The sequence below is a fragment of the Lutra lutra genome, chromosome X (genome assembly GCF_902655055.1).
Source record: "Lutra lutra chromosome X, mLutLut1.2, whole genome shotgun sequence".
NCBI lineage: Eukaryota > Metazoa > Chordata > Mammalia > Carnivora > Mustelidae > Lutra > Lutra lutra.
The window spans coordinates 95,142,307-95,169,939 of NC_062296.1; the positions used below are offsets into that span (position 1 = coordinate 95,142,307).

Sequence of the window (27,633 nt, forward strand, 5' to 3'; positions counted from 1 at the left end):
CTCCTTGAATAAAAGCCCCACCGTCCACACTGACGTTTTGGAAGTTACCCGGAACATTCTTTGAGCTCATCCCAAGCGATAAAGAGTGTCAAGTTATTGCAAAAGCATTTCCTTGTTCAGAGTGTATCAAAACAGCCTGTGTTCTAACGGGCGAGAACACACAGCTGGGGGAGAGCTGTAAGTCGCTGTTAATGGGGGGGGGGGGGGCTTGTGACAACAGTCATGAGCCTGGGGAGTGTGGGAAGGTCTCGGGATTTTTGCCCGGGTCTGCTGAGAGGGGTCGGGAAGTCCCAGCACCTGCTCTCTGCCTGGCACTGATCTCTGACCAATGCACTTTGAGGAGACCCTTTGGTTTCATGGAAGCAGTTTAGAGTTCACCTTTGTCCTGGAAAGCGCCAGAAACGCCTTTCCGTCCCAGCGGGGCTGTTGTCCAAGTGCCCTTCTGACGGCCGCTGGGCACCGACGGAGTGAAGGACGGACTCGATACACGGCGGAACCCCCTTTCTACTGGGGTGACCACGAGCACACCATTTGGGTTTGTCCCGTCCCCATAACACCTTACGGGGCCGTCCTCTGACCGAAGGCTCATCACCCTTTACACGGAAAGCGGCTCCTTGCATGGAAGTTCCTGTTGCCTTGTGAAACAGATCATCAGCCTGAAACTCAAACTCTGAGCGAGCCGGGTCCCTGCTGGCTCACGACCAGCTTGGGCACGTTACTGTGAATATCTGGGTGGCCCTTTGGAGCAGCAGGGCTGCTGCTGACTTCTATCACTTTCCCTTTCCACAAGAGCGTGCCAGGAAGTGACCTGGCTATTATTCTACAACTAAGTAAAAAGGACCAACCTCCCTGCACCCCAAAATCACCAAAACCAACCAGCAAATAAGCGGAAACCTTGCATGCAGTCGGCATGGTCTCTCCGCATCAAGTGGCATTTGCACAAGAATCCAGACCCGAGACATCTGGTCTGCCACGACGCCTGCCCGTTACTTGTCAGAAAGGGAAGATGATGCGTTCCCGTTCAAAGGGGCCCACGGCAGCTGCCGTCCGCGCTTACGGTCGGCACACGAGGATGTCTACCAACGCGTTGCTCTGGCCGCCTCTAAGAGCAGGTGCCCTCCAGGACCCTGGGAGGAAGGACATGAAGCCGTGACAGGCCACCGACTTCTATCCCAGGGGCCACCCCCATCCAAGTCATCCTGGGGGAGGTTTCCCCACACCTGGACGCACTGCGGCTCCTTTTCAAGAGGCAGACGATGGCCCTAAAACCCGGCTTACAGTTCCCCAAATAAACACGCCATGACACTCTCCCTAGATAGACAGTTACATGACCTACGGGTACGGTGTCGCCCTCCCCTGCTCTCTGGCTTTTTTGTACATTTAAAGGAAAGAAAAATAGATCGGGCAGCTTAAAAAGTCAACCTTCCGCGCTCATGTGTGATCAGAGCGGGTGACATGGGATGTGGCAGAGACTGTGCTGAGGATGGGGAGGCATCGCGTGCCCAAGAGCTTCTGAGAAAATAATAAATACATAAAAGACGTAGAAAAAAGAAAGAGCTCGCCATCAGCCTCCCCGGCAGGATCCCAAGCCGGGGCATTCTGAAATGTGAGCCCAGAAGGAATAGACGGATGATGCTGTTGGGACCAGGAGCCTAACATTAAGCAGTGTTCACAGTCGGGGTGCTCGAGAGCGGTCAGGGCAACAGGGAGTTCACGCCGAGCCCCGGAGCGGGACTCCTGTCCTGCAATGTCTGCGGACCCTCGGTGGAAGGGGAGAAGGCTGTCCCCACGCTCCTCATCCTACCGTACAGTATTTCTAGAAGGTTCTCTGTTGTCTCTCTCGACAGAGCCGTGTTTTACTGAGCCCAGGTCCTGGGTGTCCACGTGCCATGAGGTTTTACAAGCATCCACAAGCCCGAAAAATGCAGAGACACGCAGCGGCATGTAGAGGACACCGGGACACAAGGATGGACAGCAGGAACAGAGATCCGGTCCCCGGTGCACGGCAACAGGCCACACACCCACGAACCCACAGTGGCCTTGCACACGCCCTAGGCTGGGACTGGCACCCTGCTCTCCTGCAAGCAAGTTCTGCTGAGCAGTATCGTTCCCGGCACACAGAGAGTGGGTCAGGCTCGTAGGGGTGGTCTGGGTCTCCCTTCCCTGCCCCCTGAAAACGCACGACACTCCATCAAGTCGGGAGTAGGAGAGTTCTCACAAAGAGAAGAAGTCCCGAGCCGTCTGCCGGAGCAATTCAGCACACGACGCTTTTGGAAGCTGACTGCCACCGTCTTGCATGCTGTGGGAAAAGACTGAACCTTCTCCCACCCCGTGCTCCCCTCTATTTGTGAAAAATACAGAAGGCAGGTCCGTGCCTTCCCGGAAACCTGCAATCCTTTCAATCCCAAGTCAGAAGACGGACGTCCCATAAACGTGGAGTGAAAATGCACTCGAGCGGATAGTGAAGCTGTTTTTTTTTTTGTTTGTTTGTTGTTTTTTGTTTTGTTTTGTTTTTTGTTTTCCTGTCTGCCACGAATCTCTTGAACAGAATATTCCTCATCTGAAGGCTGGACCCTTATCATGCCACCAAGATCCCAACTTGACCGGCGCTGGGCGTAACAGGAATGCAAATGGGCATGTCTGTGGGTTCAGTGTGGGAGCCCTCGGAGGCCGGTAATGCCGGCGATTACAGGAGGCACAAAGCAGCAGATGCCGTCAACGGCCACCCAGCCGACGCTGGGAACACCACACGGATGCGTACACGGCAAGATTGCTTTGTTCCTGTATGGCCAACACAGTCCGAGCCACTAAAACTCCAGAGAAAGGACGATTCCCGGGGTTCAGCACCCATGAATGGTTTCCACCAACACGTCGGTACCAGACCCATTCCCGTGCACACTCACAGAGAGGACAACGGCAGACACCTGTCCTCGATACTCACCTGGGGAGCTAGAACCCCGAGTTCTGTAACAAAGAGCCCCTGAATTACTCATTGAAAAAAATCAGTATTTTTTAAAAATTTCATTTATTTATTTATTAGAGACAAAGAGCATAAGCAGGCAGAGGGAGAGAGAGAACCAGACTCCCTGTCGAGCAAGGTGCTTGACGTGGGACGCAATCCCGGGACCCCAGGACCGTGACCTGAGCCGAAAGCAGACATTTAACAGACTGAGCCACTCAGGAGCCCCAATCAGAATATTTTTTTTAAAAGACTTTAGGTTATCTTTGAACCCAATGTGGCACTCAAACACACAACCCCAAGGCCAAGAGTCACGTGCTTTACCAACTGAACCAGCCAGGGGCCCCGACATGAAACTAAAATCCCATGGGGGCACCCGGGTGGCTCAGTGAGTTGAGCGCCTGACTCTTGGTTTCAGCTCAGGACGTGACCTCAGGGTTATAACACCGAGCCCTCCGTCGGGCTCCATGCTCTGTGGGGAGTCTGTCTACCTCTGTCCTCCCCCAACTCTCACACTCTCTAAAATAAATATATAAATCTTTAGAAAATAAAAGTCCAGACATGTGGAAAGACTGTCAGGAAGACCCCACACATACACAAGCTTTGCTACGTCTTGGTGTGACGGACTGAACACAACGATTTCCACTGTTGCCGTTTCAACAGGAACAATGGCAACTTTCTACGTGACAGACACACTTTGGTCCTTTAATTTTTTAGCATTGCACATGTTCCTGCTGCAGCCGCAGGAACATGGAGAGACATTTTTATTTGAAAAATAAAAAAGACAAGAAAAGTAGGGAATCCACCCTTTCCTCCCCCCCCCAAAGAGATGCAACGGACACCCTGTTCTAAAAGCAATCCGTCTAAGCAGAGTTTAAAAGGTGGCCTGATTTCGGTCTTTGCTCACGTCCCTGCAGTGTGGGCACACTGGCCTCAGCAGCTGGATGGGGCTTCACATGAGGCTCTCTGTGCAAGGACTCCGCGGACGCAGCCTTGTTGTGACTCTGAGGTCTCTCGTTAGATTCAAGGGCTTTTTGGCCAGTGAGGAAACTGGACTCTGACCTTGTCCATCACCACCTGTAAGGCCCCTCCCCAAACCCAGCGTGATCCGAATTAAAATACCTAAAGTCACCCACACGCCCCACCATGCAACAGGTGCGGGAAAGATCCTTTGCTCATTCTGGCTGTAAATTCCCTGCATGCATTGATTCATTGTCCGAACCCAGAGACGGGAAGATCCTGAGCATATGCAGCAAATTAGGTAGATGGATGGACAGACGGATAGTTTTCATGCAGTTTCGGTAGTAGGACCTCAAAACAAGTAGAATTGTTGTAATAGGAAATGAGATTCTGAGGGAGGAGATGCATTTTCCAAGGTGGCTTTGGAAAATCAATCATGTGTCTTGGCTGTCGCTAGAAGAGCATCTTAAAAGGTTCAGAGAGCCTCCTTAGACGGACCCTCGAAGGGGAAGAAAGAGGAGAGTGTATGCACCGCATAAGAGTAAATCTGTCCTGCTAGGAATAAGTGTTCCGACTCAGACAATACCAGACAGATGGGCTGGTACAGATTCCCGACGTTCACGCCAAGCCTGGGGACGGGGACAGGAACCGATGAGCCTGGGAGCAGAGTCAGCCCGGGGTGTAGGCTGAGGTGCAGACAGAACGGCCATTCAATCATTCAGCAGGGTTCTGAGCGCTAAAAAGAACAAGCTAATATCGAGACCACTGGGAAGGTCCCCCCACGGGGTTCCTCTCACGAACCAGCATTTCTGCTTTCTCTGGGAAAGTCTGCAGAGCGGGAAGTCAGTGGCACCAGCCCGCATTCCTGTAGGGCAGCCGCTCACCACCTGGAAGGAGCTGAGCCACATCCTATTCCCGGGGGCCCCAGGACCGATACCACCCATCCCTCATTCCCTCAGCAGCCAGGACCACCTGCCATGTACCTATGAACTCGACATGCAGTGCTCATGCCTCCCCATTTCCAGTTTAGGTCATGATCCCAGGGCGTAAAAGGGATCTGTGTGTTTGATAGAGAATGAGGGGGTGTGACAGCGCCTTCTCCGAGCCCCACTCCGTCAGGGATGACATGGATCTGGACGCGGAATCACGAAAAGCAAGCCTCCCTCCACAACTGAAGAAGGCTTGCAGAATGCTCTGTCTGGGACGGGGGCCCCTTCGAAGAGCCACAGGTCCCCTTCACTCTGGAACCCGTGTCCCGGTGACCCGTGCACGGTAGAGGCCCATCCAGGGGCATCTAGCCTTACCCAGCAAGACCGTTCTTCAATTACCTAATCTTTCCGCGGGTGAGCGTGTGTGTGTGTGTCTCCCTGTGTACGGCCCTGAATTCTGATCTGATGCACGACTGTCGCCGTGAATTAAAGATCAATATCCCTGCTATTCCTTTCTGGCTTCAACACTTACTGAAACTAATAAAGTCATGCCGCGATCCCTTTCTTTGCAACATGCTCTGGGCCAAATCACAGCCATTCATTATGGCCACTTACACCACGGTCTGACTGGAGATGTGAAAGGCCTGGCTGTCAAAGGCTACCCTCTAAGTGCATTTCAGGCTTCCGACTGCCCAGTATCGACGGCAGCAGAACCGGATAAAAGGTCAGGTCTCCTAATGGCACATTTATCAGCGGTCCCACGTTTTAGGGCTTTATGAGGACACCAAGCACACTTGCAGGAGGAAGTCTCAGTCTCCTATACAGCTCCAGAGCACAGGACACGGCAGACGGAGCTCTTCCCCACGACCCTCCCATGAGGACATCGTCTCTCCATGGCCACGTGACGTCCCCCCGTGCGCCATGCTTTCCATCACTCCCAAGGCACGCTCACCTCCCTTTTGGGACCAGGCAGGGGTCAGGGTTTGTTTACGTCGCAGAAACATGATCTGACCACTCTGGGAAGGCAGAGATTAAAAACAGACGTCCAGCTCTTTTCCAGAGGGTGGGTTTGTACTCAGATGCCCCATCCTAAGCATAACCAGAAATTCCTAGCGTTTATCTCACTTCTGATGACAACCTCTTAGAATACCCACGTGCTGGCAGAGAACAGACTGTATACATACAAAATACACCCAGAATTTGTTCAGTACGCGTTGAACGTGGCGGCCTGGGCATCCAACCACTCGCAGTAAAGTTCATAGGAATTTATGAAGGCAGCGACGGGAGACCGTAAACCGTACAAATCTCGAGGGTGCTTATAATGCCATCATCCTTGAAAACACCCTCTTCAGCCTGCACATGTGTGGCTCGCAGAGAAAGAGAGAGCGGTTTCTTTCAACGTTAATGTTCTTTCTAGACACGAAGCACCCTTTTTGATGTATTTAGGGAGGAAAGGGTCCTACATCGTGGGCTCTCCACACCGAGAGTGACCAAAGTTCACCTGCTCTGTCGAAGATGACGAGAAACGTGGGTCTCCTTCTACCCACTGGCATCAACCTTTTTTTTTTTTTTTTTTTTAAAGATTTTATTTATTTGTCAGAGAGAGAGGAGAGCGAGCGAGCACAGGCAGACAGAATGGCAGGCAGAGGCAGAGGGAGAAGCAGGCTCCCCGCCAAGCAAGGAGCCCGATGCGGGACTCGATCCCAGGACGCCGGGATCATGACCTGAGCCGAAGGCAGCTGCCTAACCAACTGAGCCACCCAGGCGTCCCTGGCATCAACTTTTTACATGTGGCCTTGACTCACACGAAGGGAAAACTACTTGGTGAATAAAATTAACTCACTGAGTTCACCTGTTACTAGGCAGCCTGTGAATTCTTTTCAGAGTCAGCAAATACCTCTCCATCTCCATGGCAATGAGGGGACAGACATCGGAGCTCCCGTAAGAATTCCCGGGATGCGTTCTACTTTGGGGGCACGAGACCCGGAATCTTCTGTTTCCATCTGTACCGTTCCCTGGTCTGCTTCCTCCTCCTCCTCTTGTAAGGAGGTGGTGAGCTGGCGGAGTCCAAGGCAGGTCAAAGGGATCCACGTGGCCCACTCCGACAGAGAGGACGGCCTTTGTAGGCAACCTGCTGTGCTTTCTGGATCCGATCTCTGCTATTACCCACACGGCTCTGGCCCTCCACTCCAAAGTGTGGAGACTCCAAGTCCTCCACAAGAAGCCGTGTCTTTCTCCCACGCCACGTGGATGCTCTGTAGGAAGAAGGAGGTGGTGTGTGTGGAATGTGTCCTGGGGGACGTGTGTATCCCTAGGACCCGGCGGGTCACAGACAAGCACTCCATGAAGGTCATTCACACTTGAACGTGCCCCAAGCTAAGCCGCCGTTGGCACGGTGCCCCCACGCTGGCTGCGAGTTACAGAGCCCGGAAGAAACCGATGGCCCAGGGGGCAAGCCGGATGGCTGCAGGGTGCTTCACTCAGGACACAGAGAGCGCGCTGGGAATCCCTAAGAAACCCACAGCTCATTTCTGCTTGAAAGAGCAACATGGACTTCTTGCTAATTAAATTGCATTAAGGATGACCTGTCTTTTGCACGACTCTGTGGTTTTTAGCATATGGTGTAGAGACCTAATTATCTGGCTTCCCAACAGAAGCATGTCCCCAGGATGCATTTCATCCCTAAGACTAAATTCCTAATTTAGGAATTAGGGGCACCATGGAGTGTGCCGTTGTACAGACGTGTGCGCTCCAATACGGGGGCACGTTTGTAGCAAACCTGGCAAGGGAGGCCTCATCTGAGAACATTGTCCCCATTGAGGCCTCTTTGCCTCCTACCCCTGCCGTCCACGGGTCCACACCTCCAAGGAGCATTGGCAGGGTAAACCCGTCCAGAGACAATGCTTACGGGAAGAATGTAAATTTGAGAAATAAGAGTGTAAATCATCCTCTGCTGTACTTTCGACGTATGAGTTGGACGGGAACTGGGCCACCCCAGTCTTTTCTGTGAATGCACTGAAAGAAGGCACTTTGCACCATGAAGTTTTGAACTCAGACACGTATGAATGGACGTCACAAACACTGTGTCTGTTTTCAGTCATTTTCCTTCTGCTCCTAAGTCTGAACCCCTTTCCCACACGAACGTGGTAAAGACCTCCTTATGTTACTCCCGATATGCCAGCCAGTGAGGCCACGCTTACAAATGTGTCTTCCCATCCTCAAAATCATATATATTTTTTTTGCAAATGCGGCTATGTTTCTCTGGTGCTATAGTAGCCGATTCTCAAGGTGCCTGGCTATGCCACGGACGGAGTCAGATATCGCACGTCGCACACAGCGGGGCAAGGATGGTTTCATCCAGACGCTTTTGATCTTGGCGTCCTCACGTGACACTGGGAAGCTGCTGTCCCCGCACGGCATCGCGGTTCACACGTGCGGCATTCCCAGCTACAATGACCTCGCAGGCCCCACGCAGGTATTCCCTCCAGACCCATGTGTTGGGAAGAGTAACCCTCCTACAGTAATTCGATGACGACGGCTTCCCAGGGGGGTGATGCCAGAACGTCTTATATCCCTACTTCTGCCATAAAACGGCAGAAAGGCCACAGCGTCAGGATCGACTGCACAGGTGTCAGAGCCCTTGCGGTCCAATGGCTTGGGTCTGCTCCCCAAGTCACGTGCTGAGGGATCCAGTACGGGGCCTTGTAATGTCCTGAACTGCCCACAGATTCCACCGTTCCTGTCCAAAGACCACTTGCTGGGGAGGAGGGAGTTCTCCGGGACGCCAAGGACGATTCCTTACCCCTGTGACTCTGGCAGGGGCGCTCTCCTGGTCACGACCTCTGGTACGTTTCTGAGAGCTCGCTGGTACGGGCGGGCAGACAGGTGACCGTTCGGCTCAGCCAGTTTGGCGCACAGCACGCCGCTGGGTTTCGAGCTTCGACGGACAGGAGTGCAATCCTGTGGGGCGCCGTCCTACCTGCGAATGGCTGTTTGCTTGCTCATAAAACCCGGCGAGTTAACCCATGAGCTGACAGCCTGGTCATCCACGTGGACCGTGCCCCACTGTTGAGCGATGACACTAATTTACTGTCACAGCCAGAGGGTTTTTTAAAATGAACACTCAGCCCGGTAAGATGGAAAGTTTCAGAAGCGACCCCTATACTAGGAAGAAATGAAGAGAACCTTGTTTCTAGGAACGCTCTGCGTACACCAGAGTCGATGATGGTATAAATTGTGTACTTCATACACTTCTAAGACTTGCCTCTGATCACAAGCTAGCGTCTCCTTGTAGAAAAACCGACAGGCATAATGACAGTTGTGCCTTTGGTGGCAAAACCCCCACGGCGCCCCAGCTACTTCTCCGAGCGTCCTAGGAGACACAGGGTTCAGACGTGCTCAGGGAGCGTGCGGCCTTGCCCGAGCGCCCCACAGTAGGAATGGCGGGATGTGACGCTGGCGATGTGCAGGCTGTCACCGCCTCTGGGTTGTGCTAACACAAAGCCCGGGCAGTCCCTACTCCGGCTGTGTGGGCCAACGGTTACTCAGGCACACGAAGGCACCGCTAACTCAATGGTACCTCCACGTGCCCATGATGACCAGAGAGGCCAGGAGCGTGACCGCCAGCCTAAAATCCTACTCCTTCTGTCCAGAACAGCATCACATCCTTCCTCCTGCCAGTTTAGCTGGGACCCGCGTTGGGGACCCGAGCCACACATGCTGTCAGCATGTACGTGCCAAATGGCCACACACACCAGCGTTCCAAACAGAACAACACAGTGTGGTCTGCCTTCAATAGCAGGTGCTCCTGACATGGTCTCTCCTCGGGACGGACACCGCCCCCCTCCATGGAGGGTTACTCCCTTAGCCGACTGCAACCCTCGACGCTGTGCACTCAGGGGTCATCACACACCCAAACGAGATCCCTGGCCCCAGCCAGGCCTCTCACACAGCTGTGCTGCTCAGAAATGTGCACAGACTCCTTCGGACTTCCCTACGTCGTTTCTGTCTCAAGGACAACACCGATCCTTACACAACGTACACTCCAAGAGTGAGGAGCGTGGGTCGGCTGGGAGACATTTCTGGCATGGTTTCAGAAGCAGAGGACATGAGGGACATGTGGCAGAGCCACTTGGGTGAGAGCCCGCGGCATCGCGCTTCCTTGCACGTGCCATTCCACAGGGCGCACCCCTCCCCCCGAGAGCGTGGCTGCCATCTCCACAGCACGCAAGGAGAAGCCAGCCAGGGTCTCCAGCCGCCACGGAGATCACCAAGCACCGCGTGGCAACAGACAGCATCCGGAGAAAAGGCGATACCCACCGTCGCAGGAACTGGGCCGCGTCGGCCGTCAGCCTCTGCATGAGGTTGTCGTAGGACAAGGGCTGCTGGGTGATCTCGTGGTTCCTCATCAGGAAGCAGTTCAGGGGCCGGAAGTAATGCAGGAAGCACACCAGAAGGCCGAGGATCATGGCGGCGAGGCACAGGAGGCAGACAAAGACCCCGACGGGCACGTGCACCAGCCCCAGGAACCTGAGCACCGCCAAGGTGAGGAGTGTGATGGCGATAATCTGCAAGGGGATGAAGACCACCACCCGGACGCCCCCGGTGAAGACGCTGCCTTCGCCCGGCTTGCAGTCTCGCAGGTTGGTCACGGGGATGCCGTGGAAATAGTCAAAGCCGTGGCTCAAGGGATGGTGACAAAAATCTGTCTTGTTGTGACAGTTTGTCCCAAGGTGCCACTTGCCTGAGAAGACAAATGGATGATACGTTCAGACCCGGCAAATACCCCCACGTGACTATCAGCTTCGGCTTCCCACACGAGGCAACGCGGGGTCGCTCTGTACCCGGACTAGCCCAACTCCTGTTCTGTAGAACCCCACAGTGCTTCCGTGCCTTCTCCACACACAACAGGGCATTGACTCACTCGACCAGAAAACAACAACCAATCTGTGCTGAAAACAACAAAATAAAAGACCAACACCTGACATATTGAATAGGCAGGTGACAAAAATCCATACAAAAACACAAGTGTTTTTTAAAGACATTTCCTTAAAATTAAAGTAGAACCAACTTGGATTTGTCCCTTGAATATTAAAAGGGGAAATGAATACTTTCCCAAAACACTACCCCTGAAGCATAACGGAGTCACACCTGTAACTCAGCAATTATTTTAAACATCTATGTACAATTCTTATAAAATATTGATTATAGCACTAGATTAGTGAGTGCCTCACAAAAGAAAAACACAATGGTTTTATGACAAAAGGAAAGGAAAGAGCACGGTCATGTTGCTTCTTTGAGAGATTTTAGGACTCATTTGATGTCCCATGTGGACCTATGTTTATCAAGTAAAAAGGGAGAATGGATCATTTTGTATCTGTTGAATAAAGCCAATGAGAATGTCAACTGAAACAAAGTCTGGTACAGTTTTAGTATTAATATATAAAATAAAATGTTCAATAGCATTGTGTGTGTATGTAGTTTTGTATGATGTGTGAGGTATGGCATGCATAATTATCTATTAATCAATCTATTAGCTATCATCTGTCTCATCTCTGTGTCTCATCTATCCATCCAACCATTTATCCAATTACCCATCACCCATCCATCCATCTACCATCCAACCATTCACCCATCACCTCTCCAGGTATCCATCGTCCATCCATCCACTCATTATTCATCCATTCATCTGTTCAATATCCATCCATCCATCCAACCATCCATCAACCATCATCCAACCATCCATCCATCCAACCATCCATCATCCATCCATTCACCCAACATCCATCCAACCATTCATCAGGATCCATCATCCATTCATCATGTATCCATCCATCATCCATGCACCCATCCATGCGTTTAACCATCATCCATCCATCTATTGTCCATCCATTCATCATCCATCCATCATCCATCTATCCAATCATCATCCATCCATCCATTATCCATCCATCCATCCAATCATCATCCATCCATCCATTATCCATCCATCCAACCATCCATCATCCATCCAACCATCATCCATCCATCCATCCATCCAATCATGATCCATCCATCCAACCATCATCCTTCCGTCCATCGTCCATCCATCCATCCATCATCCATCCATCCATCATCCATCCATCCATCATCCATCCATCCATCCATCATTCATCCATCCAACCATCATCCATCCGTCCATCATCCATCATCCATCCATCATCTATCCACCATCCATCATCCATCCATCCATTATCCATCCATCCAACCATCCATCATCCATCCAACCATCATCCATCCAACCATCCATCATCTATCCAACCATCATTGATCCATCCATCATCCATCATCCATCCATTCATCCATCCATCCATCATCCATCCATTCATTCATCCATCCATCCATCCATCCACCCATCATCCATCCATCCAACTATCATCCATTGATCCATCCATCCATCCACCCATTATCCATTCATCCATCCATCATCCACCTCTCCATTCATCATCCATCCATCCATCCATCATCCACCTCTCCATTCATCATCCATTCATCCATTCATCATCTATGCACCCATTCATCCGTTTAACCATCATCCATCCATCCATCCCTCCATCCATTTATTATCCAACCACCCATCATCCATCTATCCATCCATCCATCCACCCATGATCCATCCATCATCTATTTCATCTACTGATCTGTCCATTCCTCCCTCTATCACCGATGTTGTCTATTTATCCATACATCCACCAGTCCACCCATCTACCCATTTATCATTATCTATCATCTATGTAACCATACACACACACACACACACACACACACACACACACACACACATCTTTACTTTCAAATAGCCTGGATAGGTGTGCTGTATTTTGATTCAGAGTTGAAATCATTTCTTCGCTATGTGAAGTTGTGCAAACTATTATCAGCGGTGTCATCCTTCCAAAGGCAGTTATCATGCCCTCTCCCACTCACCCTGCCCAGGCCCTCAACTCCCCCTCCTCAGCTGCCCATACCTATCAGAGCTGTTGAATAGCCTTGATTCTTGAGAAGCTTGGCAAAGGTAATCTCACTGGTGGGAAGTCCTCCAGAAGAGGCGGAGAAGATAAACACCCCCATGAGAGACTCAGACGCCATTCCTGAAGCAGGAGAAATGATCCATTGAAGGAGGAGGTCAGGGATGCCCCCAGAAGGACCACAGCCATGGCTATAGAGCCTGGGGGTTACCTGATCGGATGGGGTACCGGCCTGTCATGAAGGCTGCCCTGCTCGGTGTGCACAGGGGTGAAGCTGCCAGGTGGTGAGTGAGCTTCACTCCTCCTTCAGCCAACCGATCGATATTGGGCGTCCTAAAACAGAAGACTCATGTCATTCATGACGACCTTGAAACATGTGGTTTGCACTGTGCTTTTTTATCATGGGTCACCTCCCAATCATCCAGGGAAGCTCGCAGAAGGAAGGGTGACACAGCACAAGTCATCCCGGTGCCTCTGCTCTGGGAATGGACCGGCTGATCCTGTCAGAGTGTCATTCCACTCTTGCTAGGCATTCAGGAATGAACCTCTTTCCGTTCTGGGGCTGTGCTGAGTTCTCAGCCCACATCCTCCACTGGGAACGTGGCCGCTGCCTCTCTGCCAACCTGGCTACCTTCCAACCTTTAGCTCCTGGCAGAGACGGGATTCTCGTGAGCCTCCTACAGCCAACCTTGTCCCATGAGGGGGCCCGGTCCATATGTAGGACACAGATCCTATCCCAGCAGCTCCTCATTATAAAGGGACAGCACGGCTAACTGCTCCCTTAGACACAGATGCACAGAGGCAGGAGTACACATCCTGTTCATCATGGCCCACAGCCTTCTGCTCCGGGGCCCATGCAGACTAGCCCTTGCTGATACACAGCTTGAAGGTGAAGGTCATCTCTCTGCCTTGCTCACATCCACCTGCTCTCCCATCCATGAATTTAGCATATGCATTTAACAGCCCACATCCCCCCGTGCTCCTGCCTTCCGTCACAAGATTTAGAAGGCACGGAAGACCGAATCTGCGTATCTGACTTAACTTCTCCTGCATAGACTGGCCCACAGAAACATCTGACTACTTTGGGGTCTGAGCTGATTACATATAAAACAAAAAATAAAATTCATAAGGAACTGGAATCTGTTATGGAACAAGACAGATGTGGGGTACACTGTGGCATAAGTTCTTCACTGTGATTGTATATGCTTTTTTTTTTTTTCTTTTGAGATCTGGTAGAAATGGAACATTAAAATTTGACTGTAATTTTTGGATTAAAACACCTGAGTCGGAAAGATCACATATTATCTCAGTGATATTCGGGAATACATAGGATACTAAAAATCACACGATATTTATCTTTCTCTGACTGATTTCACTTAGCATGATACTCTCTAGTTCCAGTGATGTCATTGTAAATGGAAAGATTTCATTCTTTTTGATGGCTGAGTAATATTCCAAGGTGGAATTTAAGAAACAAAACAGATGAGCGTCGGGGAAGGGAAGGAAAAACAAAATAAGATGAAATCAGAGAGGGGATAAACCATAAGAGACTCTTAATTCTAGGAAAAACAAACTGCAGGTTGTTGGAGGGGAGGTGGGTGCGGGAATGGGGTAACGAGGTGATGGGCATTACGGAGTGTACGTGATACAATGAGCGCTCGATTGTACGCAACTGATGAGTTGCTACATTCTACCCTTGAAACTATTAATATCCTATATGTTCATTAATTTTAAATAATAATACAATAAAAAATAAAGTGAAAAAATCATAAACAAAATTTAAGAAATGATTATGACTCTGCTCAGAAAAAAACAAAATTAGTAGCAACGGAGGCATAAGAAAGCGTCCAAAAGTAAGAGCTACACGTTTTACCACGTGAGGCCCCGAGTGGGGAGACCATTGGAATCTGTCCTCGTCTGTGTGTTTCAAGCTCTAACAAATGCTGCAGGTGAGGGCACGTTTCAAACACGACAAGCAGCATCTGACGCAAAGCCTCAGCACGGAACAGACCCACATCTGCACGCCGTGTCGTCCTCAAAAGGACAACTGATGCTCGCTTTCTGTTTGATCTGACACAATGCAACGCAACAGTCTTCCGACCTGCCTCGCCGGGTTGAAAACAAGATGAGGCAGCGTGAGGCCCCCAGCGTCCGCGGCACTCTCTGGTGCATCCGTCCCCCAGCATCATGCTGCTATTATGATGATTCACAGATCTTACAAGAAAATTCTAGTAAAAGCTAATGATCTCCTCTTCCCTGACCTTGTGTCACTCAGTTCGTACTGATTGTTGATAACATGAGGCTCAGAAGCCGTTGAGGTCACCGTCTCCCCATCATTATCAAGAGAAAATGTGAACGTTGATGCCACTATCCTATGAGACAAGTAGCGACTTTCCTTTTTAAATCAAGGGGCCCTTCCATGTTGTCTGACGTGAATGTGGTGTGACACAGGGGGCTGAGACACAGAAAGCCCCTCTGTCTCTGAGTCTGGTTCCCGTCTGGTTCCCATAATGAACCCTGCTGCTTGAGAAGTTGTGCAGTCTTCCAACCTGGCGTGCGTCCCTGGGCCACCTGTCCCAGGCCAGGGTGGCCGGTAATTGTAAAAACAAGACTTGGAGCTGGCGAGCAGGGACGGGGGCCATGGGGGTTCCCACTGCAGTGAAGTGAGTACCCAACAGAGAGACTTACCTAAAACATCTAAAGCCGCGGGAAGAACCAAAGGAGCACAGGTGAAAAGCCGCAAAGCATGGCTGAGTAACAAAGAGTCCTTGTGAAGGTCTTTCTAGCTTTCTGGGCTTACCTTGTGCAAAGAGCTCGAGTCCCACCCGTCTTCCTAATGCCACTGTCGGTGCGTAGCTACTTAAAGTCACCCGTGAACGTCACCACCAGTATGTATCTACATGTGTGCCTTGAAGGGCTCTGACCCATGTGGGCGTTGTGTGCTCTGTGTGTGTGAGCTCACATCCCTCGCGGCTGCTGCCAGCAAGCACGGCCAGCTATCCACGCAGCAAACCCGTCAGCCAGCACACCTGAGTGTCTTGTTGCCATAGCAACCGGGATCTCCGATGCCAAGGTCGTCGGCCATCAGCAGGACGAAGTTGGGCCTTGAGGCCGCGTGGCTGTGGGCCTCCCACAGGAGCAGCAGCAGCAGCGACACAGGGACCCTCATGTTTCTGCAAAGGGCAAGCAGACAGAGGGAAGTGAAGGACGCCCGCGTGTGGCCCACCATGTGGTCCTTTCCTGGGACCTTCCTCCCACCCGTCTGCCCCAGATGGTATGTGCCCCAAAGACATGCTGACACGTCGTGGGGCAAAGAACTTCATCTCCTTGTTTCCAAATCAAGCACTTCCTTCTTCAAGGATAGCAACGACCTCTCATTTCTCCAAGAATGGCAACCAATGACCTCTCATTTCTACCCAACGCCAAAACATATGCTCTCTTTGGAAAAATGCAAACGCAATCATGGGTCATGTCTTCCCAGAAGGCCAGCTCCATGCTTAGGTAAAAGCTCTCTATTTGAGCAGTGGACCCACAGGTGTTCCAAAATCATTTCCTTTATAAAATGAGTCATTTTTTTTTCTTTTTTTATGGAAACCGGGTTAAATAGTTGCAAACTCAAAGCACACAAGTTGCAATGGCTGAGCAGCAACTGCGGGGGCTGCTGGGTCATCGGGCAGAGCAAACGCCCCCAACGTAGGAAACCCACATGGTCATCACAACACACACTCGTGCCGGGTGACGCTCACACCCTAAGCCCTGCAAACAGCGAGCACATGACCTTCCCGGAGAAGGGGACTCTGCGGTTGGCAGTCCAGATCTTGCGACAGGGATGTGAGCTGGGACAGTCCATCTGGGCCCAACACACTCCTTAATGTCCCCACAGATGGGAGGCGGAGGGGTGCTTGGCGGCCATAGGAGGTAAGGGAAGGTCCATGATGAGCAAAGCGAGGGACAAGGTGGCACGATGGGGAGCCAGGAGCCCAGGAGTGCGGGGGCTTCTAGAAGCCGTTAAAGACGAGGAAGCCCATTCCCCTTGCCAGCGTCCAGCAGGACCTGGTGGACGTGCTCATTTCAACCCCAGAAGCCTCCCTGCAGACTTCCTGCCTCCAGAACGTTGGGATGCGTGAATCAGTGGGGTTTAAGGCCTCCGGAGCGGTGGTTGTTGGTTATGGTATCGGGGGAAACCCGCTCCCCGAGAGCATGCAGCCGGCGTACTGTGTGCTTCGTGTGCACTCGGCGCTCCGTCCTATAGCACGGAGCTGTCCCCGCCCCGGCTAGACACCCTGCTCGGATCCCAGGCTTTCTGCGGGTCTAATCCCCCTGCAGGGCAGGACGCAGGAAGCGCATCAAAGGCCCGCGTGTGTGTGGGCAGGATGAACGGCCAGGACCCCACAGCCTCCTGCCCTGGCCTGTGTCCCCACAGAGCACCTGCATCTCCTGCTGGGGGGCGGGTGTCTCTGGCTGGCTGCCCTCTGGGCCTGCGGTGAAGGGAGGAGCCGGCTGCCGTCCCTCTGCGACACGGACGTGGATGCTCCCCCCTCGTCCCGACCCCTCGTTTCCCTGGACCCCAGCCAAGTCTGGTGCCCAGAGCTCAGAGTCTCCTGAGGCACTTTCTCCGTGACCCCGGGGCCCTGCCAGCTCGGCAGCCTTCAGACAGAGACCGAGAAATACAGTCCCTTCCGCACACACGTGCAAACAGGCCTCTGGTCTCCACTGTCGTTCCTGACGCCACCTTCAGAACCACCTGGAGCTTCTGTTCTCTGGGTCTCAGGACGCTAAGCTCGCTCTTCCTGCTGGCTTGTCGGTCCACGGGCAGGGAGGGCTCCCCTCCTGTCTTCTGTTGACCGGTCCTGCTCTGCCATCTTCGTGGACAGCGGGTGGGGGTCAGGGTCCTTGTTCAACCTTCCAGCGGGACCCAGAAGCCTGTCCTCCTTGGAATCAGACTGTCTGCTCTGTGGGAGAACGTCGGCTTCCCATGTCATCCGCGGCCTCCCTGCGCACTCTGTCCCCAACCGTCCCAGTGGTTCTCAGCCCCAAGCCGGTGCCCCCATCCATTTCGAGCCAAAGCTGAGAAAGCGGGTTGGTGGGGTTGCTGTTTACCCGGCTCCCTGGCTGTGGAGGAGCTCTGGGCCCTGCCCCGTGGGGACACAACACCACAGTCTCCAGTCGCACCCCACTGCTGTGTTGCCCGCACGCCCTCCTCTCAGAACATACCCTCAGATGCCAAGTGGTCTTGGCAACCAACCAAATGTGGTCGGACCATCTCTAAGCAAAAGTGCAAACACCACTGGTCACTAGTGTATACAGAAGGCGGGAAAGATGCTCTGGTCCCTAACCATGCCGTGGGCCCCACGAGGGCAGCGGCTGGGGAAACGGGGACCCAGGGAAGCTGTGTGAGCCAAAGTGTGGATGTTCTTCCTCTGCTGAATTAACACGCCTCGCTCCAAGTCCCCCAAACAGGAGATTAACGAGGATGGAACAGTGCGTTTCAGACGGCTGGAAGGTTGTACGGGTAAGAGAAGGATTCAAAGACAAGCATCCGTCTGTCACCATGAGAACCGCCACACAGGACCGCTTGAGGATGACAGAAGACATCCATCAGGGACGCCCACAGTACATGGACGGTGGGCACGGCCGGGGTCCCTGCATGGACTGGACGCCTTGCAAATCCCTAACCGATACCGGAGGCACCTGAAGGACCAGGTCCCTAACGTCCTGTCCCCGTAAGCACACAACGGGGGGAGTTCCCGCCCCGAGAAGGCGACAGCCACAGCCCTGGGGTCACGGCTTCACCTCCGTCTTTTCACACGTCACTTCATACCCAGAATAAAGACATACAAGTCCCGACTTGGACACCACAGCCTGGCGAGTGGGCGAGGCCCTGTACGTCCTTCAGCTACTCCTGTACCCAGTGACCTACGCGGACAAGTCCCGGGAGCAGGTGCTCGTCCCCTGATCGATTTACCTGTACGGCACGACTACGACTGGTTTATCCTGTAAATCAATGAGGACTGGTTCTTAGCTGACCGCTGATACGCACACGTCTGGCCAGCTCTGCCGGCCGCACTCTCACCCACAACATCTCTGCGCCCTGCACCTGCCCCCCACCCCCTCTGCTCACCCACACAAGCAGCCTGGTGTGTACAGGAGGATGTGGCAACGGCCACCCCCCCGAGTCACTGTGAACTCCTCCTCTGCACCCACAGGCATATCTTCAACGCTCACCTATGACGCCCGTCGGCCGGGACAGGCCGCCGCCGCTCACAGCAGCTTTCGAGTCCTGCACATGTGCACAGCAATCCTGGGAAGGCCTTCAAGGAGAAGGTCAGGCCCTGCTGACCGTGCTTCCTTCCCAGGCTTCACCTGCCTCCTGTGGGTCTCTGCGGAGTGTGCAGGGCACCAGCTTCACTGCTCACCGGGGGAGACCCGTCTCCCAACACTCATCTTCCAGCTGCCTCTAGGAACCCAAAAGACAGGGTCCTTGGCCCCCTGATACATTGGTGACCTGGAACAACAACTTCCTCTCTGTCCACACCTACTTCCACCCCCCACTCCGGCATCTCCCCCCACCCCTCAAGCATCCTCCCTACTTGAAAAATCGAACTCTGCTCTCCAGCCCTCCCTTCCTCTAAAGACAAGCAAAGCCAGGACCCGCGGCTGACTGAAGTCACAGGGTTATCCCTAACGCTGCCCTCCATTCTCTTTGACGGCTTTTCCTCCCTGCTTGTCGGGAAGCGGAGTGTGGAGAATTACAAGTCAGGGGTCTTGTCCCACTCAGGCCACCAGCTACGAGGTCTTGGGCACAAAGCACAAGCTTCCTGTGCCTCGGGCTCACCCACCGTCCCCTGCGATCCTGTCTCTGCCACAGGGAGTCAGCCCCCATGGTGGAAACAAAGGGTTTCCACACAACCACCATCTTGGAGACCCCCGCACTCCCGTGTTCTCTGCACTGTTCACAGAGGCCAAGGCTCGGGAATGAGCCACGCATTGGCCAACAGACGCATGAAGAAGACGTGGTCTCTGTATAGACAATGGAATATTACTCAGTAGTGAAAAGAAGGAAATGTTCCCATTTGCGACAACAGTGATGAACCAGGAAGATACTATTCCAGACGCAGAGAGACAAACGCAGTATGAAAGGAAATGGGCAATCTGGAAGAAGGAAAAGAACTGAACGAAACGCTTGCTAGGGGTAGAGACAATGGGGAAGTTGGTCCAAGGGGACACGTGTTCTGTTATACGATGAGCACATCCTGTGGACCCGGTGGACAGCATGGTGACTACAGTTAATGATTCTGGGCTCTACACTTGCTACACCCTTTGACAGTAGATTATCAACATTCTCACCACACACCACAAAATGGTGACTAATACGTGAGTCAAGGAGTATGTTAATTAACTGATTTGTGGTCATCATTTCACAATCTATATGGATATGAAATCATCATGTTTCCATTACAGATGTGCACAATTTAATTTGTCCCTCAGACCTCAATAAAGCTGGGGGGTGAGGGAGGAAGGACATCCCCCACCTCCCTACAAGGAGAAGAGAAAGAAAGAGAAGAAAAAGTCTCCAAAATGATCCAGTGCGAGACAAACAGCCCCTGTATGGAGGACGAGAAAGTCACTGATGGTTCAACCAAATCCGTTCCAATTCAACCCACTTACGGGGCAAAAACTGGATAATGTATGTGACGGCCTCAGGATGGTTTCAGGGTTGCACGTGTCATAGAATGACCCCACATGCACCTGGCTGGCCAAAGGAGGGAATCCACAGGATTACAGCACCCATGCCAGTAAGCACTGGAGTGACAAACGTGGTTTTGGCAGGTGATGTGACATTTCAGTCCTGGCCCCATGCCCGGTGGCAGAGAAACCCGGGGCCGTGATTCAGCCTCTCTGTTGGTACTTTCTTGTGTGAAATGCGGATAATCCTAACAACACCTTGTGCCTATGATGGAGAAGATAAAAGTATACACTTCGTACTATGAACGCGTAAGGGGCTCATCACTACGGGCCAGCGGCTGTCAGTGGTAGTCAACATGGTGCTATTTTTATAACTCTGTGTAGACTATAATAAGAATAGCAATAGAGTTTCAAGCCAACTGTGGCAGCCGACTACCTGGCCCCAGTGACCGCCTTCCGGTATCCTCATCTGTATAATCCTGTCTCCTCGGATGTGGCAGAAACTCACAACCTGGTTCTGAATGTGGAAAACAGATGGCACCTGACATTGTGGTTACATCACGACCTCCATCTGGCTAGCAGCCTCCTGCTCTGGCTGGATTTCAATGAAGTGAGACTCTGTGTTGGAGAGACCCCCCCCCCACCATGACGAGGAACTGAGGGAGGCCTGCAGCCAACAGGCAGCAAGGACATGAGGTCCCCATGCTGACCACCTATAAGGAACAGAATCCCACCCACAACCACCTGAGTGAACTTGGGAACGGAACCTTCGGATGAGACCACTGCCCTGGACGGCACCTCGATCCCAATGCACCAGCTACACTGTGTTGGATTTTGAACCACAGACACTCTGAAGTATGCTTTGAGCTGCTGACTTTTACACTCATCTGTTCCACAGAAGCAGAAACTAATACAAAGTCCAAGAGCTTTGGATGGGAAATTCCACTGCATTAATGAGGACCTGCAAAGACTTTCCATGGCAGGGGCTCAAAGGCCAGGCTGAACTTATTTTAAGAACAGGCTTCATTAGCAATGAGCAGTCAGAATTTATGTAAGTAATTTAAAGACACACGGCTCAGCTCACCAACCATGTGAAGAATGAATTTCTGTTTTACGACCGAAAGTTGAAAATACCGGGAATGAAAAATGGACTTACGGCAGCCCAGAAGGATACAGTTGACAGAGATTAAATGAAGCAAAATCCAGGCACCGTGGGAGTCTTAAAGTTCTACCCCAAATCCAGCTCTTTCGAAACTTACTTTGGCCCACCCGGCTTTTACTGGACATAAAAATCAAAATTCATTTTTTTTTTTCAAATCAACGTTGTATTGTTGTGTTTTCGCTTTTATTCTGAAGGTACAGAGGGAAAACAGAGCAGCCACTATGCGGACAACCACTCAGGTGATGGGTTTCCCTCCACGTTCTTGTTCTCATGCTGCTGCCGGGAATGTCTGAACGCATAGCGTTCCTACGGCTGCACGCCATTGCTTTGGTCTTTGCTTCCTCCATGCAAGACTCTCACTGTGAGATGGAGAGAGCCTCAAGGAAGAGCAGGGGTCATAAACGGACCACAACACTGTCAGCCCACCCAGGACACGATGGGCAGACACTGTGGAATTTAATCTGGGGGTGATGTGCACGCCCCATCATTCTGCCCCTCTGTGATGGATGGACATAGCAGAATTGGGACGGAATGTAGGCCCGGCGGGCCACGATGCCACAGAGATGCTGCTACCCAGATCAGCTGGGGGCAGGTGGGAGAGAACAAGGGGACTGATCTGAGATGCAATTCATACACGCAGGTAATTATCCAGATAGGAGGTGTCAGAGGGAGAGAGAGCGGTCAATGAGACGTCAGCCTTGCTCTCCGGAAACACATGGTGGCCGTTAGCTTTGCGAGAACAATGAAGACAGAAAATATCTGGGGCTGAAGATGACATCTGCTTCACGCTGAGACGTTATCACAATAAGGATCCATTACTGGAAAAATCCATTCCAGTTTTCTGTGCATTTTCCTGAGAGGCTTAGTTCAGGTGTAGACCTTTTCTGTTTCTTAAATTAGAATTAAACTCCATAGGATCAAAGCCCTTTAATAACTATTAGTATCTACAGAGTATTAATTTGTGAATCACAGAATGGCTGGGTTTGGTTACCTCGATGTGGCATTCTGTCATTAACTGTACCTCCAAAATGTGTCTGTGGTAGATACAGCTAGTCTTCGGGTGACAAAGATCACCCACCCCAGTGAAAAATGCTAGAAAATGTCAGTCGGTTAATAGCCATTCAGAATCTCTCTGCATAGAAACTACTACTGTGTGAAGGAACCAGAACTTATTTTTTCCCCACAAGCATGGGTATTTATAAAGATGTTCCAAACTATTAAAACTCAGTTAGTTGATAAAAGTACTTAAAATATAAATGAAAACGCTCTACTCCAAAACATAAGCATGGCACATTAACTTCTGAAAAACAGCATAATTTCCCTCCTTCGAAAATTAAATTATTTTTCTGAACTATCCTAATTTGGCAAAAAAGCATGAAAACACTTTCGGGAGGAAGTAGGTATTCCTAAACCAGAGCTATTATGAGGGAGAGAGAGAGACAAAAGTTTGTTCATTAAAGAAAAATTAACACGACGCTTACATAACAGAAACCTCACCATGGCAACAAAAATGTTCCTGATCTCTTTGCTCAATGGGGAAAAAGGCAGATTGAAAATAGAGAAAACCCTACATTACAAGCCATATTTTTTTTAGAACAAAGGCAGTTTTATTCCATTTAAACTATATGTAATAAATTTCTTGACTAATGAAATTGGTTAAGAAAGGGTTATCTAAACAGATGTCCTGTTTTCAAACCATAAAAACCATCTGACATCAGGACAGCAAAAACCTATCTGAATATGTGTTAAAACAGGTAGGTGTTTCTATAGATTTAAATAGCTCTTTAAATTGTTTGTGATTTTTCTAATGCAACATTGTGTGCCAAGTGTCTTTTAATAAAAAACAAGAAGTTGCCTGCAAGTCTTCTAAAATAAATATTCACGTTTTACTTATTCAACAAATCGCTGTTTTTACGGACTCTGCCACAGGAGACGGAGCTCGGGTCTTTGCACATGTCCACACACTCAACTACACATGCTACAACGAAGCTCATTATATTAGTGTCATAGCATTAATTATGAAAGCTATTTGAAAAATTAGGTCCTAACCTCTTTGTTTACAACTGAAATCTTCAGACAGCTCGGGGAAACACTGAGTTCAGAAACGGAGAAACTCGCATGGCTCCCACTGACTTCTCTGCCTCCTTTGCTGCTATGGCTGACGCTCCAGAACACCAAGAAGAGGGATGCATACAGGGAGCCCAGCCACGACACTTCCCAAATTACTGGTGACGTTCCTCACCGTCCAACATGCAACCGAGGAGCTAGATCTTTGGACACCTGTGTCTACGGCTGGACAACACCGGCGCTCCAACCATGTCTAAGCGACTGTAATATTTATGTTCCCAAAACCTGATGGTTTTTCCCTAAGTGTGCCTGGAACTGACTCCATATTGTCTTCCAATTTGAGAGGACAGGGGTAGACCTCTGAAAGCATCCGCACAAAGCAAAACATTCCATGAAAATTGTAAAAACCAGAGTCTGAGGAGCCTATGACACCCCGTGATGTTTGAGCTTCAGAAAAGCATTTCCCTTCATTGTCCAGGTCAACCTCCAGCTGCCTCAACTGTATTTGGCTCCTCGGTAAGGCTGAGTGTTCCGGCTGACACGGAGAAATGCTAAGAGGCAGGTGCTCTATGACACCGATGAGACTGAGCCGGTCATGAGATCAGACCCCTCCAGCCCGGTCTGGGAGGTGGGGAGTTCCTCAGGAAACGAGGTTAATAGTCCTGTCATCTACTCCAGACCCAACCGGGCAAGCCCACTGAAAGGGAGCCCCTCTGTCCCCTAGAGTTCAGAGCAACTGGGAAGTACCACGTCCACGCCAGTGGGGAAAGCAACACCAAGAGCAAGAGGCATCAGAAGGAGACATGGGGGCATAGACAGGTACCAGTGGGCAAAGCCACAGTGACAACACCCACCTTTCTGTCTGTATCAGATCATTAGCTGCCAGGCACCTTGTTACAGAGACCACCCCTCACGTCCAGCAACCAGAGTCCACCCTCCACGTCCAGCAAGTGGAGACCACCCTCCATGTCCAGCAACTTGACACCACCCTCCACGTCCAGCAACTGGCATGGCAGGCTCTGGGATGACTCCCATGGTACAGCCGTGGAGAGTCAACCTGACTGTTGGTATCACCAGCTCAAGGATGTGTGGCAAGGGACTGATGGAATGAATGCCTGCTAGTCCAGTACTCTTGGGACTCCAAATCCGTTCACAGAGAACTGTGACAAGAGGGGCCCAGCCACATGGTCAAGGGTCACGCTGTGGCCGGAGAAGCATTCTATTTGACTTTATACAGGGCTGCGTTATGTGAGGATTTTATGACCGATTACACAATTTTTAAGTCAGTTTTAATTGTGGTAAAGATCGAAATAAAACTCACCCACTTAACCATTTCTCACTGTACAGCTCAGTAGTCCTAAGTCTGTTCACAGCTGTTGGCCACCCATCACTGCTGTCCATCTCCAGAATGCTTGTCACATTGCAACACTGAATCTCTGTCCCCACGAAGCACTGACTCCCCATGTCCCCTCTCCCAGCCCCTGGGACCCATCCTGCCCCTCTCAGTCTCCATGCATCTCACTACTCCAAGTATCTCATGGGAGTGCGATCATACAGGATGTGTCCTTCTGTGTCTGACTTCACGTCCCAACATTCATCCATGGGGTAGCAGAGGTCAGTACCTCCTTCCTTTTTAAGGCTGAATAATATTCCTGTGTTGATGGACCACATTTTCTTCATCCACTCATTTTTTTTAAAAGATTTTATTTATTTACTTGACAGAGAGCAAGTGTGCACAGGAGGGGGGGCAGCAGAGGGAGACGGAGAAGCAGGGAGACCAATGCGGGGCTTGATCCCAGGACCTTGAGATCATGACCTGAACTGAAGGCAGACACTGAACTGACTGAGCCACCCAAGAGTCCCCATAGCCATTCGTCTGTTGACTGCAATTATGTAATTCTAAAAGACAAAGTATAGAAAACAGCTAACCAGCATTGACTGCACTTCTGGACCCCTGACCCCAGTTATAGAATTCTTTACAGCTCTTTGCAGGACTATGGTTTGTGAAGAGGTACATATTGTGAAATAACTTTGTCATGCACATGCTAACAACATGTATGTTGTTATCCATGTCCCTGTAAGACATTTATGTACAACCCAAATACAGTTGTGTATCACCTTCTAGTAGGACACTGAAATGTCTATGAATATCAGTGTCTTGTAAAAGTTAATACTTCAACGTTATCCCAAAGGGTACAGGACAAATTTTCATGGCTCCTGATTCATTACTTTCATTCAAGATGGCTGAGTGTCTTGTAGCTAGATGTTCACATCTAACGGCCTGCTTTTAAGACAAAAGAGGATTATCAGTTCCCCCACTGTGTAAATAATAACTCGTTATTATCATAAGCACATATCTACTTACAATATCACAGTCCCAACAAAATACTTAATTCCATGGAGCTTTGATACGGTGTCATTTTGTGGAAAGTATATTTTGTAAGGAGTGGATTGCCTTTAAGATAAAGCACTCCTCAAACTCAACACCCAAAAACAGATAATCAGGTTAAAAAACGGGCAGAAGACATGAACAGACATTTCTCCCATGAAGACATACAAATGGCTATCAGACACATGAAAAAATGTTCATCATCACCAGCCATCAGGGAGATTCAAATCAAAACCACACTGAGATACCACCTTATGCCAGTCAGAGTGGCCAAAATTAGCAAGACAGGAAACAACATGTGTTGGAGGGGATGTGGAGAAAGGGGAACCCTCTTACACTGTTGGTGGGAATGCAAGTTGGTGCAGCCACTTTGGAGAACAGTGTGGAGATTCCTCAAGAAATTAAAAATAGAGCTTCCCTATGACCCTGCCATTGCACTACTGGGGATTTACCCCAACGATACAGATGGAGTGAAAAGAAGAGCCATCTGTTTATAGCAATGTTTATAGCCAATGTTTATAGCAGCAATGGCCACGGTTGCCAAACTGTGCAAAGAACCAAGATGCCCTTCAACAGACGAATGGATAAGGAGGATGTGGTCCATATACACGATGGAGTGTGATGCCTCCATCAGAAAGGATGAATACCCAACTTTTGTAGCAACATGGACGGGACTGGAAGAGATGATGCTGAGTGAGATAAGTCAAGCAGAGAGAGTCAATTATCATATGGTTTCACTTATTTGTGGAGCATAACAAGTAGCATGGAGGACAAGGGGAGATGGAGAGGAGGAGGGAGGTGAGGAAAATTGGAAGGGGAGGTGAACCATGAGAGACTATGGACTCTGAAAAACAATCTGAGGGTTTTGAAGGGGCGGGGGGTGGGAGGTTGGGGGAACCAGGTGGTGGGTATTGTGGAGGGCATGTATTGCATGGAGCACTAGGTGTGGTGCATAAACAATGAATTCTGGAACACTAAAAATAAATAAAATGAAATAAATAAGATAAGGGGTTATCTTAACGGCGAATTACATTTTTCTCCACGTTAAAGGACAACGTGCGAGTCGAGATGCAGTCGCGCATTCCAGACGAGATCCTTTGCAAATGGAAATGACCAGCGCAGAATAGGGCCATTAGCCCTGTATGTCCTATGCTCAGAAGAGTAAACGCTCTGCAAACAGTGGTTGTCAGGGGTGTGAGAGCCCTGTAACCAAGACACGTGTGCTGGAATTAGAGGCCAACCTGCTTCCAAAGGGATGTTATCATGAGGAGCCGGGCTTTGGGGATGGGGTGGGATCAGCAGAGAGACAGAGAGAGAGAGAGATCACAAGCAGGCAGAGAGGCAGGCAGAGAGGAGGAAGCAGGCTCCCCGCTGAGCAGAGAGCCTGATGTGGGGCTCGATCCCAGGACTCCGAGATCATGACCTGAGCTGAAGGCAGAGGCTCAACCCACTGAGCCCCTATAAAGCTGTCTTTATCG

At 50.7% G+C, this 27,633-nt stretch overlaps 1 protein-coding gene across 3 annotated transcripts in view; it reads right to left on the minus strand.

Annotated features, from left to right (window-relative positions):
* The window catches only part of STS (steroid sulfatase), a 152,160-nt gene that overhangs the window by 62,127 nt on the left and 62,400 nt on the right, over window positions 1-27,633 (minus strand). For all 3 annotated transcript variants that reach the window (XM_047715077.1, XM_047715078.1, XM_047715079.1), the window contains 4 exons: window positions 15,881-16,024; window positions 13,063-13,184; window positions 12,852-12,974; window positions 10,168-10,591 (listed from right to left, as the gene is read on the minus strand). In XM_047715077.1, coding sequence (XP_047571033.1) covers window positions 10,168-10,591; window positions 12,852-12,974; window positions 13,063-13,184; window positions 15,881-16,024 — 813 coding nt within the window. The remainder of the gene's footprint in view (window positions 1-10,167; window positions 10,592-12,851; window positions 12,975-13,062; window positions 13,185-15,880; window positions 16,025-27,633) is intronic.